Source organism: Pinus tabuliformis, chromosome X, assembly GCF_031772625.1.
Source record: "Pinus tabuliformis cultivar Carrire ecotype Pingquan chromosome X, CPIR1, whole genome shotgun sequence".
Taxonomy (NCBI): domain Eukaryota; kingdom Viridiplantae; phylum Streptophyta; class Pinopsida; order Pinales; family Pinaceae; genus Pinus; species Pinus tabuliformis.
Window position 1 is genome coordinate 774,584,084 of NC_142308.1, and position 27,459 is coordinate 774,611,542.

The 27,459-nt window shown below is 41.3% G+C and overlaps 1 protein-coding gene across 1 annotated transcript; it reads left to right on the forward strand.

Moving 5' to 3' along the window:
• The first annotated feature begins 86 nt into the window (after positions 1-86).
• LOC149142174 (CBL-interacting protein kinase 32-like) lies at positions 87-27,288 on the forward strand. Its single transcript, XM_089451414.1, has 4 exons — positions 87-220; positions 332-429; positions 1,088-1,774; positions 27,128-27,288. Exons 1-4 carry the CDS (start codon positions 87-89, stop codon positions 27,286-27,288), a joined length of 1,080 nt encoding a protein of 359 aa, XP_089307540.1.
• Positions 27,289-27,459: the final 171 nt, after the last annotated feature.

Here is a 27,459-nt window from a genome sequence, read left to right on the forward strand (position 1 = left end):
TTAATGCCATGTGTCAAATGGTCTTTATAAAGGTTTGATTGCCACAAGATCGCCATTGACACCGGGATTGAGATGTGGCACTTCTGATGGCCACCTGCATTAGCAAAATCACCAGAATCACAACGACAGATGCTACTTATAAGGATGATGTGCTGAGCGATGTTTTTCGTTTAGCTCACCGCGGTTTAGATAATGGCGTTATTCCAAATAAGACACAGAGGTGCGCCTGCCACTGAAAAGATATTTCCATGGATGCTCATCCCTCGGCTATCGAGCAGCATAAGAATTGGATCCGTTTCTGGTGAAACGAATGGGGGGGTGTCTACCATAGGGACTTGAAGCCAGAAAATTTGCTTCTGGATACATATGGAAATCTTAAAGTATCAGATTTTGGCCTAAGTGCACTGTCTCAACAAGTCAGGGATGACGGTTTGCTTCAGGGAGGCAGAGCTAATTAATTATTTTAGATCCCAAGAATGAAGTAATATTCCTGTAGTTGAAGTCGAAGTGCATTTTTAGGGAGTTGAGGTTGAATTGTTGTGCCAATTTTGGAGAGACCGTGTAGGGTCTTCCTAGAAATCATTCGCTCAGCCAAGTTCTGGAATATTTGTCCATATTGCTGCCTTTCAAAGCAAGGTTTCGATCAGCTAATTACACCCTAGAGGAGGACAAATGATTTACTTGCATTTCAAGAATTTGTGCCAAGTCTATCTTCAAAATTTGGAGCTGAACTTGTGGTCGAATTTACTACAACTAGTGGGCCAAAAATCTGTCTTAGGGACTGATATTTTCATGTTGATCTCAGATCTGAAGGTGCCACGAATTTGTCATTTCTGGGTTGAAATTTGCTAGATTAAATACTGTAGTACCTTTGTGTTGATTTCCTGAGTATACCCAAGTGTTGGGAGGTGAAAAACAATTATTAAATCTCTGTTGAACACTGCATGTAATTGCTGATATTATTACTCTGAATGATGACCTCCATATGCAGTCATTTGCTCACTATAGTGGCTGGAAAAAGGGTAGATATACGATGGGGCAACTGCAGACTTGTGGTCATGTGGTGTCATCCTATTTGTTTTAATAGCAGGTTACTTGCCTTTTGATGATCCAAACCTCATGACATTGTATAAAAAGATATATAAAGCAGATTTTACGTGCCCTTCATGGTTTTCTTCTGGTGCAAAGAAATTAAGTACAAGGATTTTGGACCCAAACCCTAAGACACGAATTACAGTACCTGAGATTTTAGACAATGAATGGTTCAAGAAAGGTTATAAGCCACCCAAGTTTAATGAAGATGAAGATGTAAATCTGGATGATGTTGATGCTGTTTTCAATGATTCAGAAGAACATCTTGTTACAGAAAAAAAAGGAAACAACTCCAGAGGTGATGAATGCATTGAACTTATCTCTATGTCCCAGGGTCTCAATCTTGGCAATCTCTTTGAAATGGACATGGGTATGGTTAAGCGAGAAACGAGGTTTGCATCTAAACGCCCTGCAAATGAGATAGTATCAAAAATTGAGGAAGCTGCAAAGCCTCTTGGATTCAATGTGCAAAAGAGAAATTACAAGATGAAGATGCAAGGTTCAAAGACTGGAAGAAAGGGTCATTTGAATGTAGCTACAGAGGTATTTGAAGTAGCTCCTTCTCTTTTTATGGTTGAAGTCCGCAAGGCTGGAGGTGATACCTTGGAATTTCACAAGTTTTACAAGAACCTTTCGGCAGGCCTAAAAGTATCTCCAGAAAGCAGAGGAATCCGGGCATGCTGTTTGAGTTTGTTTTTAGGAAAAGCTATTGACATTGAAGCCTGGCAGCTAAACAGGATTATTTGCAAATTGTTGTTCATTTGTTGGAATGAGGAAGATCATTAATAAATGTAGCACAGTGTTAGCAGAAAACCAGTGAGGGGGACTGTGTTTTTAAATCACACAGCAGTTTCGTAGCGCGCTACGAAACTGCTGTAGGTGATAATTTAAAGTGCAGAGCAGCTAGTCTAACACGGTGAGCGGGAGTTGAGGAAGAGGAACAGCTGTCTATCAAAGACCACCTCCAGCACATCATAAATCTGGCATTACTCCATACTTGGGGTCATTAAAGGATTTGGGAGCAGGCTGCTATATTTTAGGAGAATGTTGGGAGACAAAGGGCCGACAAACAGGAACAGCTCCCTATATTTCAGGGTGATGGAAAACATATTATGTTAAGGACCAACAAACAACTACAGACACCTTTCCAGCTCATAAAGTTTCCAGCTCATTTGAAAGGTGTGGTGATATGCGGTGTTTGGGAAGAATTAAAGAACAACAGACTTGTTTTTAAAGTGATGAAGAGTGATGGGAGACAAAAGCCGTGCAAACAGGGCATTTCCCTTAGTTAATTAATGAAGCCATCTACATGACTGGAATCCAAGGCCAGCTCATTCAGTACGTTCTCCTTCAACCATCTCAACTTAACTAAAGGAGGACAGCTGTCACAGCATTCAAGAAAGCATCAAGCATACGAGGAGAAAGGAATTAATGTTTTAGTTTGATTAGGATTGTGTGCAATTACATTTCAGCACTTTGTAATAAATACATTAAATAGCATATAGGAATAGTTAATAGCCACCTTCGAGGCTCCCCTCATGCTGGAGGAGGAAGCTCGAGGTGTTTTAGTTTTGCTTGCCTATATATGGGCCAAGGTTAGATGTAGAAAGGGTTGGATACTTAATAGAAAAAGTGTGTTGTTTTGGGCCACTGTAAGATCTTTTTTTACAGTAATAGTAAAACAGAGTTATTCTCTTCTCAAGATTCTCGAAGGATTGTCATGGTCAAATGAAGTGATGATGTGTTATACCTTATGTTATTTTATGGTTTTGTTGTATGCAATCACTCAGAATTCATACTTATATGCTCTGACTTCCTGTGTATACAGCAAGCTATGTGTGGTGGAATATGTTTGACTTGTAATGCTAAGAGCCTTGATTTCTATGAGATCACTGTGTTTTTCTTGTCTACCTGATATTATAGACTCCATAGCCCAATGAGATATCTTTTGGTGTGTTTCCAACCAGTTATGTTTTCATAAGTAAATAAAGAGTTAGCCATCTAGTGTGTGAAGGATTTTATCAAGAGTTTTGAGAGAGCCCTCTCTGATCAAAGAGGCTAATCTTTGGTCTAAAGATAGGTTGAAATAGTTACATGAGACCATGCTTAGTTGCAGCCCCCTAGTACTGGTTTTGTGATAACACAGGTGATGCGTGATCATCCAGAAAGTTCTTTCTCTATTCTTATACAATACTCCTTTAGAACTCATAAAATGATAGATTGTACACATCCATTACTAGATAATCATCAAGGGGAACAACACCCCCTTGCTCGCTCAGAGCTGGCTCTGCTACTGGAGGTGGTGGATACTGTGGGATGACATGTGGTGTGCTCAACATCAAATAAACATCTTCATTTTATATCTCCTATTCCATCTCCATTTCTTTCACTTCAATCAATTACTGAATCTGCTGAACAAGCTCCCGACCCTGCATTTGTTCACCTTCCTCCTCAGCTGTTGGTTAGTCTTGTTCTTGCTCTTCAACTTGTGTCAACGCTTTTTCCACTGTGATTTCACCTGGCCTCTGTTCTTATTCCTCCTTCTGCTTATCTTCTCGTTCTCTCCTCCAGCTTCAATTCCGCTTCCTGCAACCTCTACTTTTCTCTCTTCCTCCACTCTACTTTCTACATCCTTTGCTTCCTCTTCACTTCTGTTGCCAAAGATTCTTTCATGAGAATAGGATCTGCTTTCATCTTGCCTATGAACTCCCTGCTAAGTTGACTAACTCATGAAGTATGGATGCATTATAATAGTGCCTCCATGGATCCTCCTCTAGCTGATGAAATTCGACATTGCTCCACGAAAAGTAAACTCTCGCATAGTGGTCCTTATAAATACTGCAGGGATCATATGGATTAAAGTCCCAAGTGCTGAATTAAAACCTCACTACCTCCTTTTCCTCAGAATCCATGACTTTAAAGTTCTTTATCTCATATAATCCAATCTGAAAAGGAAGAGTGGGCCATGGTGCATTCTTCTTCATGTGCAACGCTACTAACAACCCTCTGGCGAGATGACACGGTAGTTATTTAATGACAAGTTCGTCAATGGCATACCTTGGTAAAACATGCAGAGGCTTCTCTCCACCAAATGCTCTAATGAAGGTGCCACCTGGTGATGCATACCAATCTGCGATGTCTATTATCACCTCCATTGCTTCTTGTGACATGCAAGGTGGATCTTGTTCAAAGATAAGCTTGTAAAACATGATGATGAAGTGGTCAAGTAGTCGTGTCATTACTCCTCAATAAATGCATTCTGAAAGCAACTTGCAATAGATGTGCATGACAATTTCTCATGGTGTCCATGTCCAGTTCATGCCAGGGAACTGTTGTTGTGCACATATTGCATCCAGTAAGTATGCAGACATATAAAACCTTGCTCACTCACCCTCGGGAGGATTCTGAGCCTGTGTTACATGGGCCTTCAACTACCGAGCCAATAGATATGACCAATTGAACAACTTCACATCATTCATCACTTGGTCCAATAATATTTCCCACCCTTCAAGAAAGGTTTATGTGTTATCTTGACCATGGATCCTGCAAGAAAAGATAACAAAGAGCTGGTAAGCCTTCCCAACGATCTTTGTCTAATACACATGGGTGGGTGTTTGTCGAAACTTCATAGGCTCCTTCACCCAACATTTGACAATGTCTCTCATGTTCACATAGTTGTGGGTGGCATAAGAGAGTGAATCCATGTGATCTATTAGCTCGGGAAAGTGATACATTTGCTAAAAGTCTTATTCTCGGAAGGTTGCAAGCTTCTACACACTAGCACTACTCAATGTCATGGTCTTCTCATCAATGTGTGAGACAATCCAACTGATGACATCTGCACATGGGAAATAAGGATACATGCATGCAACCTTGTATAGCCCTAACTACTGGATGCTGATATAAACCTATTTATCCTCTAAGTTTACCTCAAATTCCTTTGCAAAAGCATCTTTAATCTCCTTCCATGTAATTTATCATCCCTTTTCTATAAACATATGAGTATCTACATATGTTGGAAAATAAACTGATGTTTGCTCAGCTGCATCCCCAGTACTACTCTTAGTGGTTTCCTTTGAGGTAGCTCTCTTAGGTGCCATGGTAACAGTGCCTACTAGAGAGGTGCTAAATACATGTTATACCTATGGGGAAGAAAGGACACTCATGGCAAACAAATGCCAGTCTTAAGAAAATCCACTATAAGGAAAGTTCAAGTAGCAAACTGGACATAATATGCAAAGGATTGAGCAATTTTCACTAGCAAGAGGGACTGGCTACTTGTGGGAACTGTTCACTGCGTAGTCCCAGTAGCCAAGGTCAAAACTTAGGGCTTGAAACTGCACAATGAGCAGTTTAGCCTAGGAAGAGGCCTAGGAGAGACTGCGCATTTCACATTCTCAGTGGCTAATATGACAGGCTGGCTCCTGGAACTATGTAGTGCACAGTTGTAGATAGCTTGGATTGAGCACTATCTAATTCCATATGCCAAGCTTGTGGCTTGAGCCTTAGGATTAGGTAGTGCTAGCCGGACAAAGTGAAAAACGATCAAAGGGAAGTGTGGATATGCCAAGGGAAGTGTGGAAAATAAGAATGTCTGAGAGATAGTGTGAAGCTCAGTGCAAATCTAACTAAGTGAAATTAAATGCATGTGAATTAAGTGCAGCAATTAATCAAACAAAAGGAAAATAAAGTATGTGAGAAGAGTCTCTACAATGATGACCATTGGTGTGAAATCAATCTAAAACTTAAAACAACACTTCTACAAGTTAAAATTTCAACAACCATGAAGAGAAACAAGTGAAGCAACATTCACACAAACTTAATGACAAAAAGTGAAAGAAAGAGCAGCAAAAGACAACAAAAGAAAAACTCACTTGGAAAAGCGATGATGATCACACCGAAGGTTCCTTCATATCCTCGGGAATGCTAGAGCTCCAAGATCGAGTGTGAAAATGAGCTATAGAAGCATTGATTAAATAGTTTTGGGTGAATTAGGGTTTATGATGCACATGTGTAAAATTAAGGAAAAAGCAACACTTGGTGAAAGTTTTTAAAAATAGTGCAAGTGCCTCCTTCGAGATACTGAAATAAATCCATATTTTTAGGGATGATTTTTTACTTTTTTGTTTTTGGGGGGAAACTTGTCATACACACTGTCAGGAAAGACTACACAGTTCTGGGGAACTAGGCAACTTTCCAACTCGGTGCACTACGCATTTTATGAGATTAGTGATGGTTGAGTAGTTTAAGCCTCAATGCTGGGCTGCCTCCCATGGCTATGAAATTTCTGAGCTCAAGGCTGAATGCCAGTCAGGATTGCGCAATTCCTATCATCAAGGCTTCTTGCCCTCAAGGATTGTAGAGTTTATGGAGGCAAGCCCAGAACTGCTGTGAGACCAAGTTGGGAGATCAGCTTGTGACTTAGAAGAAGCAGCTAAGTGAGAAAATTGAATCAAAAATTAAAAGATAAGTCTTAGTCGAAGCATGAATACCTAGATCAGTGCAAGATGAGCTCCTATAGATAAGAAGGGAGCCTCTAAAATCAAAGCATAGGCGAAATTTTGGACGGTGGTTGTAGCCGCTACAACACTGGGGACGCACTGGTAGAAATCCAGCTCTCTATATGGATCTGTTAACGGTGTTGGACCCACCAACATGTCAAGGGGATCTCCCCGGTAAGAATTCCCAATTAGACCTCAAACCGTTTGGTGTAGGAATGCCAGCAGTGGGTCGTAAGGTAATGCCTTGCCCACGATGTCGCACAGAGGCAAGTAGAATAACTCTTTTAGCAACAAGGGTGTGACTAATGTAGTGAGTCAAGGAAGGTGTATGAGAGGTTCCAACACTTCGAAGGGGGAAGGAGGTGAAGGTGAGTTCCAGGTTGAAAGGGATCAGTCCCAACTCACTTAAGAACACACAACATAAAGGACATGCACAACTTTCGATAGAGAAGTCCACTTGGATGCAACAATCACATCATACAAGGTAAGATAACATGTACAACACTCACAGATCAGTCTGAGATGAGTGCGATGGTTTTTATGGCAAGGTTCAAGTGAAAGATCCGTCTGATGTCCGGAAGAGCAGTCGCCACGAACAGTGACAACATAAACAACATATTCAACGCATTAACAACAAGATTCATATAATTGCATGTGAATCAGTTCATACACAATTACGTAATTTAAACAACATATATCATTAAAGCAACCAGAGTAGTCCAACTACAATAAAAACATATGCATGAAAATGTGTTGGCTCTTATTTTATAAAGAAGTGTAAGTGACAATCATACAATACATCCATGTAAACCTGCTAGCCCCAATAGTGGAATGTTACAACCACCTCTGCTTGCTCCTCCAAAGAGATGTACTAGCTTCGTGCAGTGGAGAAGCTAAGGTGCATTACAATACTGTCCAAGCCTTCTTGAGGATAGTCTTAGTAGAAGCTTGGCTAACCAAAAGCCTATGCAATGAGTTATGAGGGACTACTTATAGCAAAGGTTGGGGTGACCCTTGACATTCCCCTTTTTGACCATTCAACTATCCTCATGACTCTTCACCTACTCTATGACTGTTACATCCACTATTGACACTTGACCTACACTTGGCATGAATCAACATTATAATACACATGTACTCATGTGAGACAACATGGCTTGAGCAAGCCTTGCAAAACATCACTGACACTCGGTCCACTATGGTGAGACCAACTCTTTGACATGCTTGTGATGGTGAAGGTGGTGAGGTGATGCCAAGCTTGGTCATCCGTGATGGTGTGCATTCACCTCATGGTGACATCTTACTGAAGCGAACTCTTGCCTCCATTGCAACCAGTGCATTGGTTCGTCCCCTTCATCCAACTCATCTACTAACATGTGCATGATCTTCTCAGGTACGGCTAAGCCAACAACACACTGATGCATAGTGTCTATGTCGATCTTCAAGGGTGTGTTGTTGGTCATGCACATCAACTTGCCGAAGTACATGTTCAGCTCCAGTTGGACTTACTTCTTGTCTTTGCCTTGGTGAGTGTGCTGAATGGGTAGGGTTGCATGCGTGCGCACAATGACATGCATGCTGCTGAATCCCTTGCATGTGATCAACAATACTGCTCACCATGTCTACTCCATGTTAGCTGCTAGGATGGATCTTTAACTTGTACAGGTGCAATTTCATCCGTGAGCACATGTTGCGCCCACTGTTGCTCTTAATTCTGCTGCAACTCATTCGTTAGTTTTTGTAGCTTCATGTTCTTCCTTGAGTTGCTGCTTTGGCACATGCAACTCCTTCTTCATTCTACTCTCTGTATCCGCCTGACCTTCATGTCGCTCTGTCACCTCATAACCTAAGTCTCCAAAGTTGCCTTCATTATCAGCGGATCTGCTTGACCTTACAACTTTGTTCCGCCTCTGTGTTGTCAACAACCTTCCTATTGCATTCGATATGTTGCCTTCATCTATTGTTCATGATGCTTCTTACTGTGATGTTATTGCTTGATGTCCTTGTTTACGAACAACTTGATGTCTTCGTGAGTAGGCAATCTCATAGACACTTGATTGATTGCATCCCCAAGCATGCTCTGAATGGTGTCTTTGTCTCTGCTCTCCTAGAAATCATTGTACCTATACTGCTGAGAGGAAGATGAACACCTGCTATACCTGGAGACATGGCAACACTCATAGCAAGCAATTTGTCAGTCAAAAACCAAAATGAACATGAGAACTGTCTTGCAACACACCTGGATAAATGATCATGAAGGTTGCGCAATTGGTTGGAAGGTCGGGAAACTGATTGCCAAGACTACTCAAGGCACAATCTGGCTACCAGGAGACTGAATGCCTGTTGGAACTACACAATGCATAGTCCAGTCTAGCTGCTGACTATTAGGATTGCGTAATGCACAATTCCAACTGGGAAGGACTACTGGCCTAGGGACAAATTTACACAATTTCTTGGGCCAAGCAGCCACTGTCCTCCAGAAATGCACAAAACAGCCTTGGAGGCCAGTGCTAGGTGGGAATGCACAAATATGGATAGGAAGGTGAGCCTTCCTTCCCCAAATTACGCAATGTAGCCTTGGTAGAGGCAAAGTCCAGGCCAAGATTGGCGCAAATCGCCGATGGGCAACTGAAAGCAACTAAGAAAGTAAATGCATGGCGACATTAAGTGATAGCAGAAGTGATTGATAGTGCATGAAAAACATGAATGAAAGATTCAACAAATAGATCAACATGCATGTGGGTGAGGCAGTTCGTCGGTTGGGCGAACATCCATGAAAAATAGTTTCATGCATGCGAAAAAAATGAGATAGCAACGACAACTAAAATAGAGCTAGGATGAGCTATTATATATGTAAATGACAACAGGTGTTCAAAGAAATCAAGCAAACAGTACTCCCACAAGTGAAAACACAAAAAGTGATAGAAATGCAACACAAGGCATGGGAAGTGGGCTTACCCCAAAAAAGTCGAGTTGAAACATGGTGAATGCTCCTAGATGTGATGTGGGATGTCATAGTTGCAAGGTTGATGTGAGGAATGAGCTCTACAACATCCGGTTGATGAGTTTTGATAACATCAAGGTTGTGACGCGCATGCCACGAATCTAGGGGAAGCGACACTTGGTGGGAGGTTTCAGAATTTCTCCTTGCATCTAATCTCCAACTCCAAACATAGATCCTTTAAACAATGGATGCCTTTGCATGTTGCCTTGGGAGAAGTAGCCCATGCACGCAGGTCTTTTTTGCTTAGTCCTGGAGGGAAACAGTCAACTCAGTTGCACATGCAAGAGACTGCTCGACTACTGGAGATAAATGTGCATTTCTGGCTAGGAGATGGGCTAGTGGCCTAGGATATTTGCGCAATTTTTGGACGGAGCAGCTGACTGTTGCCTAGATTTGTGCAAATTCTAGGTTGAATAGCCTACTTTTGGAAAAATTTGCACAAATCCTGCTGGGAGGGTTGGCTGGCAATACTACGCAATCCTGGAGCCCAGTAGCTTGTCAGAGAGGATTCCACAATTCCTGGAGGAAAGGTTGGTTTCCCTACAAAAATGTGTAATTTTCAAGGGGAAGTTGCTCAGCCTGTAGCTGGACCAAGTTTGGGTGAGCTACTTGTGAGGGGAATGGATCAACTATGATCGACAGGCTGCCATTGCATGAGGAAAACACTTGAAACTCAAGTGCTTGACGAAGCAAGACAAAATTATGTGTAAGGTTTGTAGGGAGTATCTAAAATAGGCTAAGGAAAAATTTTGGAGAGTGGTTGTAACTATTGCAACACTTGGTGATACACTAGTAGAACTCCATATCTCTCAATGGACCTTGTTTGTGAAAAGAAAGTCTAACACCTCTGGACATATTGCTCAGTTTTCAGCTCATCTTGGTTTCACACTAACTTGATTGTAAGATGTAGCATCTACCAAACCCTTGGTCAATTGACACACATTCCAAGCCAATGCAACATAGTTGTTTCGATTGGGATTGAGGGGTATCTAGGTGCACTAGCAGTATAGTCATCAAAGTCTTAGTTTCATCTCTAGTGTTGCTCCACTGCCAGCAAGCCTAGACAGTACCCTGGTGGAGTCACATAGGAACACAAGCATGGCTCCGCTGCCAGTGAGCCTGTTCAGTACCCTGGAAGAGTTACTTGCATCACCTCCTCATGTAGGAATCCTTTCTCTTCTTTTTCCTTATTCATTTTTAATTTTGAATTTTTGACTATTCATTTTTGACTATGCATAGCACTTATTCATTTCAGAGGTGGAAGAGGGATCCAGAATTATTGAGAGCAGAAGAGGTTGTTCCAAAAGAGAAGTAGTTTATTTTATCTCTAACGTGCTTGTTAAGGTTTTCCCCCTCACCTTACTCTACTTGACTGAGCTGACAAGGGTTAACCCAAAAAAAATCGACAAGAGAAGGTTACACTAGTTAGTGCGCAAGTGTCATGTTTACACCAAGGTTCACTTCGAACAGTACGTATTTTCCTTCGACGTATCATGGACTAAAAGTAACAAGCTCATCATATAGAGGCAAGATGACAGATAAAAAAGTAGTGATAGTTGTATAAGCCCTCTTTTACTTCACCTAGCTCACTTCAAGAGTCATACATGGTTCATGCAAAGCTAACCTATGAACAAAACAAGTGAACAAACAAAATTCTAACCTATGGACGAAAGCAAGAGAAGAAGTGTAGAAATTTTGAATAGTTTAACACATATTCACAGAGATTATCCTGATCATACAATTATAAGCGGAACATGTATAATACATAATCTCCTCTACGTTGATCATCAATTTACAGAAGCATAAACATTCACAGGCACACATAGAAGCATCAATCAAACTCATTAACACAGTATGTATCCCGGGGAAAGCATCTCGCTTAAAACCCCACACTATCTGTATATTATATTGATTGAATCATGTAACATTACAAAGTACAATGCTTATCACAAGCAATCCAGTACCATCTCCACCTGTTACACACAATACAGCTCAGATCTGATCTCCAAATCTATTCCACTGCTTGCTTGCCTCTCCAGCTCAATACCTGCTCAAGAACTGATGAGAATGGCTTACCAAACTCGTATTTGACCTGCAAATAATCACTCGCACTCTGTTGGACATGAGCACAGGCTACAATTCTTGATATTGGCCAATTCATTGGCATACTCAATCCCTCTGATAGTGCAAATCATCATGCACAGCTATAGTCACAACTGATAGCAATCTGATCCTCTAACACATGTCCCTGCTGAACTGAACATGCACTGACATGCAACTTAGTTAATTGATGTATTCTACAGTTGCATTATGAGTTAATAACTTGTGAATTAACTAATAACTAATTCACCCAACTCATCTCTAGTCTATTGATCAGTTAGACTAAATACAACTATTTTAACAAAGTTAAACTGAACACAACTCCATCAACTGCACCTCCAGTCCACTAAACTCAACTCACTTGAGTTCTAACTGAAGTCCTACATGCAAATATCAGTCATCCCATAGGTAACCACGTATTTCCCTCTGGGATATGCATGTACCACATCCGTAGCTCATCCTGAAGTGCTCCAAGAGAATAAGATCAAGTTTATAGTCCAAATATTATTATGAGACAATAATATTTGACTTTTCTATATTTGACAGCCAGTCTAAAAATAGACTTTGATCACTCACACTGTGGTCACCCACACTGTAATCACTCATACTGTGATCACCCACACTGTGATCATCCACACTGTGATCACTCATACTGTGGTCACCCACACTGTGGTCACCCACACTGTGATCAAAAATAGAACTTGCGCCATAATTTTCCTGCGGGCCCACTTAGTGAAGGCGACTCTTTTCACTAAGCTCCATCATCTTGTTGCATTCTCAACAATCATTTCTTGTTGCACACTTTTCAACACTCCCTCTCAACAAGAAAGGCTTCCTCTCAAACCCGATCCTGAAACTCTGGAATGTTCTCCATGCAACACATCTGGCTGGTCCACTTGCTCTGTCATCAAAGTCTCTGACTGCTATTGCCTCTATCGACTGAAGACTCTGCATCTTTGTGCTCTTCAATATCTGACTACTCTAGCCTCTGTCACTTTGATCTCTGACTGCATCCGTGCTGCTGCTGGTTCTATCTCCCAGCATTGCATCCGCACTGCACCTCCCAACTGACCTCCCTGTTGGGCTAGAAACATCCTCTGATGCTGAAGCTCTACCTGTTGCTGACAAGTGCTCCCTCTCTGACATCTGCGATACTGCAACATCTCCATGCATCTCGCACCATTGCACACCTCTCTTTGCCACCTAGCACTGTGCAAAACACTTGTGCCTCTCGTATTGCTCCAGCCTGCTAGCTATGCGCTGTCCTGGGATTCCCTGCACTGTCGCTCTCTCTACCACTCCATCCGCATTTGTCTCTACCCAATCAATCAGTTCCTGCTACTACACATTGGGGCTCCTGTAGCAAGGTCTCATCCAAGAGGTTGGGTACCTCAAGGATCTTGCCCCTCCTCCTTGGGACGATCAATCCACATCACCCCACCTCCTACCTAGAGGTATGGCTGCATGAGATCCCTCAGCCCACCTGGCTCGAAGTTTACCCCTACTGGAGGTCTCTAGATGAGTAGATGTCTCTACTCGATCTCCTCTCAGCTTCCCCTATTGTGGCTCCTCCACAACCTCCTGAAGCTGCTTCACCAATCGTGGCTCCTCCACAATCGTCTGAGACTTCTTCTGGCTCTGCATGTTGAGAGGTAATATACGCTCCCTCTCAACCACCAAGTCTCCATCAGTTGCCTCGTTGCTCAAGGCTTTGCATGCATCTTGAACCTCAATAGCATACAGGTTCTTGACCCGTGAACCAATCTGCTTCACCTGTCTAGTGATGATGTTTCTAAGGAAAACCTTTCCCTTACTGAAGACTACATCATAGCCTCTGTCTTCCAGCATCGCGATCGACACCAAGTTTCTCTTCAGTCCTGGTACATACTTGACATCGGTCAAGGTAAGGCGAGCTCCATGCTCCCTCTGAAAAATAACCATGCCTACACTTGAGACACTATACTTCTCATCATTACCCATCCCTATGAGTATCTGGAGATCTTTCTCCTCCAAAGTACTGAACAAAATTTTGTCACTAGTCATGTGGAAAGAAGCTCCACTGTCAAGAAACCAACCATTTCCCATCATGGATGAAACCAAGCATTGAAAGAGTGTGAAATCCAACTCAAACTGTGAAGCAAGTGCCTCACCTTCAAATCCTTCCCCGAATCCCTTCTTAGACTTCTTCTTTGGGCAATTAGTAGCATAATGACCCAACTCATGACAACAAAAGCATCTCACCTTCGCCTTGTCAACCTTCTTCCCATCATTGGAAGAATTGGATTCGGAAAGAGAAACCTTCCCCTTCCCCTTCTTCGCCTTACTCGCTAAGGCACAGTTCTCCTCATACTGCATGGATGAAGAACCGTCTCTGGTGCTCCGCCTGATCTCCTCTTGCACAAGATCCGACCAAGTCTCTCCCATCCTGGCAGTTTCTCCCTTCCATTCACTGAGTCCTGGTAGCTATGCCAACTCTTAGGAAGGTCAAGGAGTGCTAGACTCACCATCCTCATCCGACAGTCACCCCCACACTTCCCAGCTCATCCCGGCATTGGGTGAACTTCGTGAGATACTGGGGCATACTGTCTCCATTCCCACACTGAATGTTTCTGAGTTTATCTCTTTCTTTGGAATTAAATTCGAATTCCACCAGCTCAAAACTCAAGCACTTCCGACCTAAAATTCGTGAGAACAAAGTATTTATTGTACAGAGATTGATTGTTTGGGCATTCACCGGATATATCACCTTCCAAAAGACGGATGAATCCAGAGGCTACCTGGTCCGATTACAGACTCTGCCTGAAGAAATAAAATGTAAGCACTTTCTGAATAATATATCCGATGATCAATCCTCGCTTGATATCCTGTAAAAATCTCTTCTACAAATCAAGCAGCTCTGATACCATGTAGAAATTTTGAATAATTTAACACATATTCACAGAGATTATCCCGATCATACAATTATAAGCGGAACATGTATAATACATAATCTCCTCTACATTGATCACCAATTTACAGAAGCATAAACATTCACAGGCACACATAGAAGCATCAATCAAACTCATTAACACAGTATGTATCCCGGGGAAAGCATCTCGCTAAGAACCCCACACTATCTGTATATTATATTGATTGAATCATGTAACATTACAAAGTAAAATGCTTATCACAAGCAATCAAGTACCAGCTCCACCTGTTACACACAATACAACTCAGATCTGATCTCCAAATCTATTCCACTGCTTGCCTGCCTCTCCAGCTCAATACCTGCTCAAGAACTGATGAGAATGGCTTACCAAACTCGTATTTGACCTACAAATAATCACTCACACTCTGTTGGACGTGAGCACAGGCTACAATTCTTGATATTTGCCAATTCATTGGCATAATCAATCCCTCTGATTGTGCAAATCATCATGCACAGCTATAGCCACAACTGATAGTAATCTGATCCTCTAACACCTGTCCCTACTGAACTGAACATGCACTGACATGAAACTTAGTTAACTGATGTATTCTATAGTTGCATTATGAGTTAATAACTTGTGAATTAATTAATAACTAATTCACCCAACTCATCTCTAGTCTATTGATCAGTTAGACTAAATACAACTAGTTTAACAAAGTTAAACTAAACACAACTCCATCAACTGCACCTCCAGTCCACTAAACTCAACTCACTTGAGTTCTAATTGAAGTCCTGCATGCAAATATTAGTCATCCCATAGGTAACCACGTATTTCCCTCTGGGATCTACATGTACCACATCCGTAGCTCATCCTGAAGTGCTCCAAGAGAATAAGATCAAGTTTATAGTCCAAATATTATTATGAGACAATAATATTTGACTTTTCTATTTTTGACAGCCAATCTAAAAATAGACTTTGATCACTCACACTGTGATCACTCACACTGTGGTCACCCACACTGTGATCACTCATACTGTGATCACCCACACTGTGATCATCCACACTGTGATCACTCATACTGTGGCCACCCACACTGTGGTCACCCACACTGTGATCAAAAATAGAACTTGCGCCATAATTTGCCTGCGGGCCCACTTAGTGAAGGCGACTCTTTTCACTAAGCTCCATCATCTTGTTGCATTCTCAACAAGCATTTCTTGTTGCACACTTTTCAACAAGAAGAAAAAATGAAATCAAAGCAAGTAAACAAACAAGTAAGCAAACAAACAAGCAAATAAAGCACGTAAGCAAACAAGCATGCAAGCAAGAAACTGAAAGAAATCACTACTCCTACTCCTACACTAATGGTACATGGGCCTGATCAAGTGAAATGATACTTCCAATGTAGCCACTGGCCCATTGGTAGACCCATGTTGGTCAAGGCTTGATCCGTGAGCAACCTAGTTGGGCGAACCATCAAGCAAGAAATATATAACAATGAAGACAACCACACTTCATGATTTAAAGTGACCATGGGACATAAGTGAGTGCATGTGAATGACGGGCAGTCTGTAGACTTATCATTGTGCTATGTGACACTACGTGCAACTTTGAAGAATAAGCACACTATTAACTATGACATGCAAGAAAATGAAAGAAACAAATATAACTTGCGTCACGCACAAGTGCTTGCAATGTAAGACTCCTCCAATGCATGAGCAATGGGATCGTGTAGTTCAAGTGGAGGAAGTAAAATATGAGTGTTAGATTGATATTGAGTGCATACAATGAGTGATGAGGAGCCTTGAGTGTTTGAACAATTTCCTTATCAAAAGTGAAACCAACCTCAAGACAGTGAGGGCATGACATAACCATTAGCTTGGGCTAAAGTGCCTCGACGGTCTGTGGGGTTTCAACTTCGTTGACAGATGGATCTTCGTAGACCAGTGGCTCAAAAGTATTAACAATGACTGAACCAACATCATGATCAGATGATGAGGTGAAGAGATCATGACAACCAAGATCATAAAATTCAGGATGTTGGTCGGCATCCTCAAGGTTTGATGAATCACACAGAGGGGTAGATGAGGAGGAAGGATGTTCACCCTCTGCATTTCTGGAAAAAATAGATGAAATATCAAATGGATTTCCAATGAGTGATTGGTCCTCTCCTTTGTTGTATGATGGGCTAACATACGGTGTGTCCTGCCAAATATCAACAATGGGTGCATTAGTGGATGAAGACACACATGTGAAATCATGGATGGAAGGTTCACCAACGATGTTAGGAAAGAACGAAGGGGGCTCAGACGGAAGGGAGTTATCCTTCACCGAGTGTTGATGCTCAAGCTACCACTCATACTCTTCATGAATGATAGTGCATGTTGGTTGTGCAACACCAACTCTGTCAGTGGGTTGTTCCTCGTTCACAACAAGTGAAGGGTCTGAAATGGATGAACACAAGACATCATTATCCAAAGGAACACTGTGTGCGAAGATGGTGGTCATAGAAAAGAATGCATATGAGGACTCAAAGAACTCACAACCAAATTTGCACAAAAATTGAGTGAAGTGATGTTGGGAGGGTGTGAAGGATGAACATGTGTGTGAGCATGATCCTCAACATCACTAGGCAGTGGTGGAGTTGTTGAATAAGAGGAAGGCAGACAATCAGTTGAGTCAGTGCCCGCTTCCACATGAGATTGCACAGTTCCATCAACAAAGAATGTTGTGCGAGGCTTGATATCAAACTTTCTCTTGGGATGAGTAGATTTCTTAAGGTAGTACTTGAACCTGTCCCAAAGATAAGAAAATTTCATCTAGCTCCTCAGAGCTTGAAACTACAAGTCATAGAAGCGCTGCCAAAAATCAATAACGGATTCATGTGGAACCCTCCGTTGCTATAACAGTTTCCGGTTAATATGGTCTGGATCAAATTGAGAGAATTTGTGTTCAATAAGATCACAGAAGTGCTCAAATGAGTGCACAGTTTTAGCTGGTAGGCTGAGCACCCAACAAAATGGAGATTCGCGAAGTGTATATGCAAGCAGCAAACCAGCCTGTTCGTCAGAAAACTCATCTTCTTCATAAATCATGGAAAGAAAGTTACACAAGTTCTTAGGCAAGGCCACTTCGCCTTCACCATCATACGTGTGAGTGGACAAGAGATCAAAAATATTCCTCGAGATGGAGATATATTCATGATTCGAAAAAAACCTCGGGGGAAGAAGAATGCAAGACTCCATGGAAGATATGCAAAGGTTTAAAATTGGATGAGAGGACACAGCTTGTCATTAGGCCCTCCTTCTAGTGCCAGAAATGTTGACGGTGCTCAACCCACCAACATGTCAAGGGGATCTCCCCAGTAAGAAGTCCCAATTAGACCTCAGACTGTTTGGTATAGGAGTTCCAGCAATGGGTCGTAAGGTAATGCCTTGACCGCGATGTTGCACATAGGCAAGTAGAATAACTTTGTCAGCAGAAAGGGTGTAACTGATGCAATGAGTCAAGGAAGGTGTATGAGAGGTTCCAACACTTTGAATGGGGGAGGAGGTGAAGGTGAGTTCCAGGTTGAAAGGGATTAGTCCCAACTGAGCTAGGAACACACAACCCAAAGGATATGTACAGCTTCTAGTGAAGTAGTCCACTCAGATGCAGAAGTCACATCATACAAGGTAAGATAACACGTACAACACTCACTAATTAGTACGAGACGAGTGTGACGGTTGTTATAGAAAGGTTCAAGTGAAAGGTCTGCCTGATGTCTGGCAGAGAAGTCGACACGGATGGTGACAGCATTAACAACATATTCAACACATTAACAATAAGATTCATATAATTGCATGTGAATTAGTTCATACACAAGTACATAAGTTAAACAACATATTATCATTAAAGCAAACGAAGTGGTCCAACTACAATAACAACATATGCATGAAAATGTGTTGGCTCTTATTATATAAAGAAGTGTAAGTCACAATCATACAATACATCCATGTAAACTTGCTAGCCCCAACAATGGAATGTTATAGGCACATCCTCCTACTCCTCCAAAGAGATGTACTAGCTCCGTGCAGTGGAGAATCCAAGGCACATTACAATACTATCCAAGCCTTCTTCAAGATAGTCTTAGTAGAAGCTTGGTTGACCAAAAGCCTATACAATGAATTATGAGGAATTATTTATAGCAAAGGGTGGGGTTACCCTTGACATTCCCCTTTGTGACCAATCAACTACCCTCGTGACTCTTCACCTACTCTATGACTATTACCTCTACTATTGACACTTGACCTACACTTGACATGACTCAACATTACAATGCACATGTACTCATGTGAGACAACATGACTTAAGCAAGCCTTGAAAAACATCACTGACACTCAGTCTGTTGTGGTGAGACCAACCCTTTGAAATGATTTTGATGGTGAAGGTGGTGATTTTATGCCAAGCTTGGTCATCCATGATGGTGTGCATGCACCTCATGGTGACATCTTGCTGAAGTGAACTCTTGCCTCCATTGCTACCAGTGCATTGGATCACCCCTTTCATCCAACTCATCTACTAACATGCACGTGGTCTTCTTGGGTATGGCTGAACCAGCAACACACTGATGCATAGTGTCTATGTCGATATTCAAGGGTGTGCTGGTGGTCATGCACATCAACTTGTCCAAGTACATGTTCAAGTCTAGTTGGACTTGCTTCTTGTCTTCGCCTTGGTGAGTTTGTTGAATGGGTTGGGTTGTATATGCTTGCACACAATGACATGCATGTTGCTGAATCCCTTGCATGTGATCAACAAAATTTCTTATCATGTCTACTCCGTGTTACCTTCTGGGATGTATCTTTAACTTGTACGGGCGCAGTTTCATCTATGAGTGCACGTTGCGCCCACTGTTGTTCTTGATCCTACTGTAACTCATTCCTTGGTGAGTTTGTTGAATGGGTTGGGTTGTATGCTTGCACACAATGACATGCATGTTGCTGAATCCCTTGCATGTGATCAAAAAAATTTCTTATCATGTCTGCTCCGTGTTACCTTTTGGGATGTATCTTTAACTTGTACGGGCACAATTTCATCCATGAGTGCAAGTTGCGCCCACTGTTGTTCTTGATCCTACTGTAACTCATTCGTTTGTCTGTGTAGCTTCATGTTCTTCCTTGAGTTGTTGCTTCGGCACATGCAACTCCTTCTTCATTTCATTCTCTGTATCCACATGACCTTCATTTCGTGTTGTCACCACATAACCTGAGTCTCCAAAGTTACCTTCATTATCAGTTGATCTGCTTGATCTTGCAACTTGTTCTGCCTCTGTGTTGTCAACAACCTTCCTCTTGCATTCACTATGTTCCCTGCATTCAATATGTTGCCTTTAGATGTTGTTCATGATGTTGTTTGTTGTGATGCTTCTACTTGATGTCCTTGCCTATGAACAACTTGATGTCTTTGTGAGTAGGCAAGCTCATAGACACTTAATCGACTGGATCCCCAAGCGTGCTCTTAACGGTGTCTTCATCTCTGCTCTCCTGGAAACCATTGTACCTATACTACTGAGAGACAAACGAAAACCTGCGATACCTGGAGACATGGCAACACTCATAGTAAGCAATCTGTTAGTGGAAAACCAAAATGAACATGAGAAATGACTTACAACATACCTGGGTAAATGATCATGAAGGTTGCGCAATTTCGGCCGGGAGGTTGGGAGACTGACTGCCAAGACTGCCCAATGCACAATCTGGGATGATGGGAGACTAGCTGACTACTGGAACTATACAATGCATAGTCCAGTCTGGTTATTAACTATTGGGATTGCGTAATGCGCAATTCCAGCTAGGAAGGATTGTTGGCCTAGGGATAAATTTGCGCAACTTCCTTGGCCAAGCAGCCACTGTCCACCAAAAATGTGCAAGACTGCCCTGGAGGCCAATGCTAGATAGGAATGTGAAAATCTGGAGAGGAAGGTGAGCCTTCCTTCCCCAGATTGCACAATACAACCTTGGTGGAGGCAGAGTCCAAGTCAAGGTTGGCCCGACTCGCTGATAGGCAACTGAAAGCAACTAAGACAGTAAATTCATGGTGAGATTAAGTGATAGCAGAAGTGATTGATAGTGCATGCAAAACATGAATGCAAGATTCAATAAATAGATCAACATGCATGTGGGTGAGGCAGTTCACCGATTGGGTGAACGTCCGTGCAAAACAGTTTCATGCATGCGACAGCAGTGAGATAGCAACAAAAATTGAAACAGAGCTAGGATGAGCTAGTATATATGTAAATGACATCAAGTGTTCAAAAATATCAAGCAAACAATACTCCCACAAGAGACAACACAAAAAGTGACAGAAATGTAACACAAGGTGTGGGAAGTGGGCTTACCCTAAAACAGCTGAGCTGAAACATGTCGAAAGATCCTAGATGTGATGTGGGATGTCAGAGCTTCAAGTTTGATGTGAGGAATGAGCTCTGCAGCATTTGGTTGATGAATTTTGATAACATTGAGGTTGTGACGTGCATGCCACAAATCTAGGGGAAGTGACACTTGGTGGGAGGTTTCGAAATTTCTCCTTGCATGTAACCTCCAAATGCTAAACATAGATCCTTGAAACAAGGGATGCCTTTGCATGTTGCCTTGGGAGAAGCAGTTCATGCATACAAGTCTTTTTTGCTCAGTCCCGGAGGGAACCAATCAACTCAGTTGCACATGCAAGAGACTTCTTGACTACTGGAGAGAAATGCACATTTCTGGCTGGGAGTTGGGCTGGCTTCCTAGGAGATTTACACAATTTCTGGGTAGAGCAGCTGATTGCTGCTCAGATTTCCACAAATTCTGGGTTGAACAACCTGTTGCTGGGAAAATTTGTGCAAATCTTACTGGGAGGGTTGTCTAGTAGGATTTCATAATCTTAGAGCTGAGCGGACTGCCAGAGAGGATTACGCAATTCTTGGAGGGAAGGTTGGTTTCCCTCCAAAAATGTGCAATTTTCAAAGTGAAGCTACTCAGCCTATAGCTGGACCAAGTCTGGGTGAGCAGTCTATGAGGCAAATGGATCAACTGTGATCAACAGGCTACCTTCGTGCAAGGAAAACACTTGAAGCTTGAGCGCTTGACAAAGAAAGACAAAGTGTTGTGTAAGGTTGGTAGGGAGGCTCCAAAATAGGCTAAGGACAAATTTTGGAGGGTGGTTGTAGCTGCTACAACAGGATCTTGTCTTATGAAAAATAGGTCTAACACTTATAGAAGTATTGTTCAGTTCTTTGATTATCACGACTTCTTCACTTATCTTGAGTTAAATATATATTCCCTACCACTCTCTTTATCAACAAAACACATACCAATCCAAGTCAGACTGAGTTGTTTTGATTGGGGATGGGGAGTATATAGATGCATAAGTAAAATAGATTGTCAGAGTCTTAGTTTTCATCTCTGGTGTTGCTCCGTTGCCAGCAGGCCTGGAGAGTACCCCGACAAAGTCACTTCAGGAACACAAGAATTTCCCTGCTACTAGCAAGCCTCGACAATACCCTGCCAGTGTTACTTGCTTCATCTCTCTGCGTGGGAATCCTTTCTCTTATTTCACCCTTTATTTAATTTTTCATTTTTTCATTTTTTATTTGTTCAAAGAACTATGCATATGCACTTATTTATTTCATAGGGAGGTAGAGGGAACCCAACTTATTGAGAGAAGAAGAGGTTTTCCCTTCAGAGAAGGATATTTATATATACCTCTAACATATTTTTTAAGGTTTCCCCCTCTCCTTACTTTACCCGACTTAGTTGACAAGGATTAACAAAAAATAGAAGACCCATTAGAGTAGGCGGTACTAGTTAAAAGTGTAAGCGTCGTTATTTCACTATGACTCTCTCTGAAAGGAATGTATTTTTCCATAGGAGTATCATAGACTAAAATAAATGCAAGATAAATAGATAACCAAACATTGATAACAATAAAACTTCCTCTTGGATTTCACTGAGTTTTTCTCAAAACCCAAACACATTCTCATGTAGAAACTAACCTATAACCGAAAAGGAAGAAAATGAAAGGAAAGAAGCAGAGTGGAACCAAAACAAAGTAAATAAAATCAAGGAAACAACAAATAAAAGAAAAACTACTCCTACTCCTAGCCTAAATAGAGCATAGGCCAAACTTATGTAAATTTATACTTCTAATACAGCCACTGGCACATTGGCTAGCTTATGTAGGTGAGGGAGTGCATGTCAAGAAAGATATACAAGAATACCAACAAATAAAAAATCTAAGGCAATACAAAAAAAAATGTTCAAAGTTCGAATAAACCCACATAAAAGTAAAACTGAAAAGCGCATGAAAGGAACTTTGTGGATGAACCATGGTGTTTAAACACACTGTGAATCAAAGACATGTAGGCACAAATGTTCAAACTTGAAAAACAAACAAACATGAAGAAAGAAGAAAAATTTTGTTTTGCAGTAGTCCTTGCTACGTACGACTCCTCCAATGTCTAAGCGATGGGATCGTGCGATATAGATGAAGGATGTGAAAATTTTAAAATAGATTTATTTTCAATGTCTACAATAGAGTGATGAGGAGCCTAGAAAGATTCAACACATTTCTTATCGGAAGAGGAACCGACCTCAAGACCGCGAGAACTTGACATAACCATTAGCTTGGGCTGATGTGCCTTAACAACTTGGGGAGGTTCCAATTCATCAGAAGATGGATCATCGAAGAATGATAGCTTAGAAAGATCAATAGTGGATGAATCAAAATCGTGATTAAGTGAATCAATGAAAAGAAAATGACAACCACGATCAGAAAGTTAAAGATCTCAAATAGTGGCATCCTCATGATCTAACGAATCATAAATAGGGGATAATGGAGAACGAGAAATTTCACCCTCCATGTTCCCAAAAAGATAAGATGAGAGATTGGGAGGATCCAATAGAAAATATTTTTCCTCTCTATACTCAAATGAAAAAATGGCATTCCACATGTTCTGTGAATGTTGGAAAGTAGTAACATCAACAAGAACTAAACTTTCATAAGATTGAACAGGAATCAAAGAATCATGGAAAATGTGAGCATAATGTGGAAGAGGTGTTGATAGAAGGAGGTCATCCTTTAGCGTAGATTCTTGTTCAGACTCGCACACATATTCATCACAAATGATATCGCAAGTTGGATATTCAACACCAACTCCATCTAGAAATTTATCCTCGTGTACATCACAAGAGAAATTAGAAAGCAGTGAACACAACACATCACAATCAAAAGGATCAGATAGACCAAAGGATGGAAGACGAGGAGGTATCATTTCATCACAAACATCACAGTCACAATCCAAATCTGCACTGAAATTATAAGTATGTGAGGTAGGAGAAGATGGTGGTAGATGAAGAGATGAATTCTGAACTTCTCCCACCTCGACCCAAGGAACTAGAGTTGTTTGATGAGAAGGGGACGGAGGGTCACTTGGAAGAGAAACCTTGTCTGTCTCAGATTTAGAAGCTCTAATACCGAGGTATGTTGGGAGAGGTTCAAATGATTCTAACTCATGTGGATTTCTCAGAGATGTGAAAAAGATATAGAAATTTTTCTACCAAGAAATACCAATCAACTTCATCTTCAGGAAATTCAAAGCAGTAATGGATGAAATGATTGTGAAAATCCTGAATGGATTCATTAGTTTCTTTTAGCAAATTTTAAAAAAAATTATTAGGAGCTTTACGATCATAGAAATCAAAAGCACGACACGACTCTATGAAAACTTGTTCAAAAGAGTGAATGGAGTCATTAGGAAATGTGTTACACTAGTCTCGTACGTGCCCTTTGAATATGAGAATGAACAACCTACAACCAACATCGTCACAGTGGATGTTGTGCTTTGTGTAGAAATCAAGAAACTGTGTGGTGTGATGAAATAAGGTTGTTTCACCCTCACCATTGAACTTCAGATTGGACAAGTCATCAATAATTCTCACCAACACTTTTAGATTTGTGTGTCTAGAAAAACATGTTGGGGCTATGATTGTGGAAGAAGTCATTAAATATGTGAAAAAATTCAAACAGACTTCAAAGGCTCATCTTGTCATCTAGTCCTCCTTCTAGCGCCACAAATGTTGATGGTGTTGGACCTGCCAACATTTAGGGGATCTCCCTAATATGATGTCCCAACTAGACCTCACACCATTTGGAGTAGGATCCCAATAATGGGTGGTAATGTTATGACTTGATAGTGAAAATGCACAGAGGGAAGTATGATAACTTGGGTGAGAGAAAGTGTGTGACCCCACAGAGAGTCAAGTGTGATGCATGAAGGTTCCAACACACGAAGGGAAAAGGAAGTGTGCCCCTTGGAAGCCTGTAATAGTACACAACTTGAAAGGAACACACGAGCATAATGACATCACAAGCTAAGATGTGGAACAGTCCACAAGTTAAATTGATGATGTAATACAACAACACACATTCACAAGATTCATACATGCAAACGAAATAGTTCATAATCATAAGTGTAAGTTAAATAACATACATTGCAAATACACCAAGAATAACCCTACTATATTCACAACATATGCATGAAAGAACATTGCCTTTGGTTTTAATATTATAAGTGAAAGTTCCATTCATACATACACCATTGACAACAACTAGCCCCAATAGTGGAACATTTATAGTCAAGAACACCTGCTCCTCCAAAGAAGTATACTTACTCTACACTATGAAGAAGCCAAGGCTCTTCACAATACTCCCAAGCTCTTTCTATTCCTAAGCGTAACCAAAATCTTGTCTCCCCAAAAGTATGTTACATGATTTATGAGGTTCTATTTATAACAAGAGGGTGACTCTTGAACTCCCCTTTGTGACCTTTGGACTACCCTCATGACTCTTTAACTTCTTTACAAAATGACAGATTACATTACATGATGATTGTTCAAATTCTAATATTGGCACTTGGAATTTCACTTACAACATAATTACAAATAATATTACACTTTACACTTGTACCCATATAAGAAAAAATAGGGTAGAGACAACTTGACAGCCTAACAAGACACAACACTATGATGCTTGAGTTTTGGAGAAGTCTAGCTCAGCAACCTCCACTTGCTGCTTCTCGGTTTCAAACTGCATAATGGTGTCTGGATGGAAACAAAATATGGCCTCCATGGCATCCGCGTACACTGTCTTGGAACTTATTTCCATTTCATTCTGAAGCATGAGCGACATTGTTCTGACTTGGATAGGACCACCGATGAAATTCTGCATGTTTTATCTGTTCAGCTCCAAGTCTTCTATGGTGGCATTCTGCCTTAGCTTCTCTAAGTACTCTTCGATCTACTCCTAGACTTGGTCCTTGGATTTGGCATTGGTGAGTGAACTGACTGATGGGATGTAGTGCGTTCTCACCAAGACATCCAAACTACAAAACAACCGTACATATGAGGTTTGAATGTTGTTGATGAATGAGGCAAGCTACTTGTTGTTCTGAATCAACATCTGAACCATCACTTTCTCCAGCTCTACCTATGGCTTCATTTTTTTCACTAAATCAAGCAGTGCCCCTTTGTATCTCATTGTCCACTCTTGCACACAGGAAATGGCAGCTTGTATGTTCTTGAGAGATTTAACAAACTCTTTGCTCTACTGTTGTAGGTCATGCAAATAGACAACTGCTTTATGTACGGTGACAAACCCATCATATAGCTTCCGTATGGTTTCTCCAAGTGTTTATGCTTCAAAATGTATCACTACTGTCATCTCCTCCAAGAAAAACTGTGTGGAAACTACATTTTACATTGTTGCGCGGAGTTGTCCTACCTGTTGCCTAGCATCCTGTAAGTTCTGTGCCAATTGCTCATTCTCGATCGTCAAATACTGAATGTTTAATATTTTTTCTCCTGCATAGGCCAAGTTGGCTTCAATAGTGGCATTTGGATGCTTCCTGGTGTTTTACACTATCACTCTTTCTCTAATGAATGCAGGTGATGTGTGATCATCTGGAAAGTTCTTACTCTGTGCTTGTACAATCCTCCTTTGGAACTCATCAAATGATAGATTGTACACATCCATTACCGAATCATCATCAAGGGAAACAACACCCCCTTGCTTGCTTGGGGATAGCTCTGATGTTGCAGGTGGTGGAGGCTGTGGGATCACCTTTGGTGTTCTCTGCGTCAGATAAACATCTTCATTCTGTGACTCGTGTTCCATCTCCATGTCTGCCACTTCAATCAATTACTCAATCTGTTAAGCAAGCTCCTGATCCTACATTTATTCACCTTCCTCCTCAACTGTTGGTTGGTCTTCTCCCTACTCTTCAACATGTATCGGTGTCATTTCCTCTATCATTACACCTTGCCCCTATTCTTCTTCCTACTTCTGCTACTCTTCTCATTCTCTCCTCCATTTTCAGTTCTGCTTCCTACAACCTCTGTTTTTCTCTCTTCCTCCACTTTTCTCTCTACATCCTTTTCTTCCTCTTCGTTTTTGCTACCAAAGTTGCTTTCATGAGAATATTATCTTCTTCCATCTTGCAGCTTTTTCTCCCTCTCGACTATCAACAATCTTCCTCTTTCCCTTATCCTACATGGGATTGATTCCTTTTGCTATTGTTTCTTCCAGAGTTGCTATCGTCTGTGGAGCAGCTTGTGAATTCCCTGCTAAGCTGATCAACTCATGGATTCTGGAGGCATTGTAACAGTGTCTCCATGGATCCTCCTCTGGCCAATGAAATTCCCCACTGATCCATAGAAATAAACTCTCGCGCAATGGTCCTTACAAATATTGCGGGGATCATATAGATTAAATTATCAAGTGCCGAATTCAAAACTCACTATCTCCTTTGCCTCGACATCCGTGACCTTCAAGT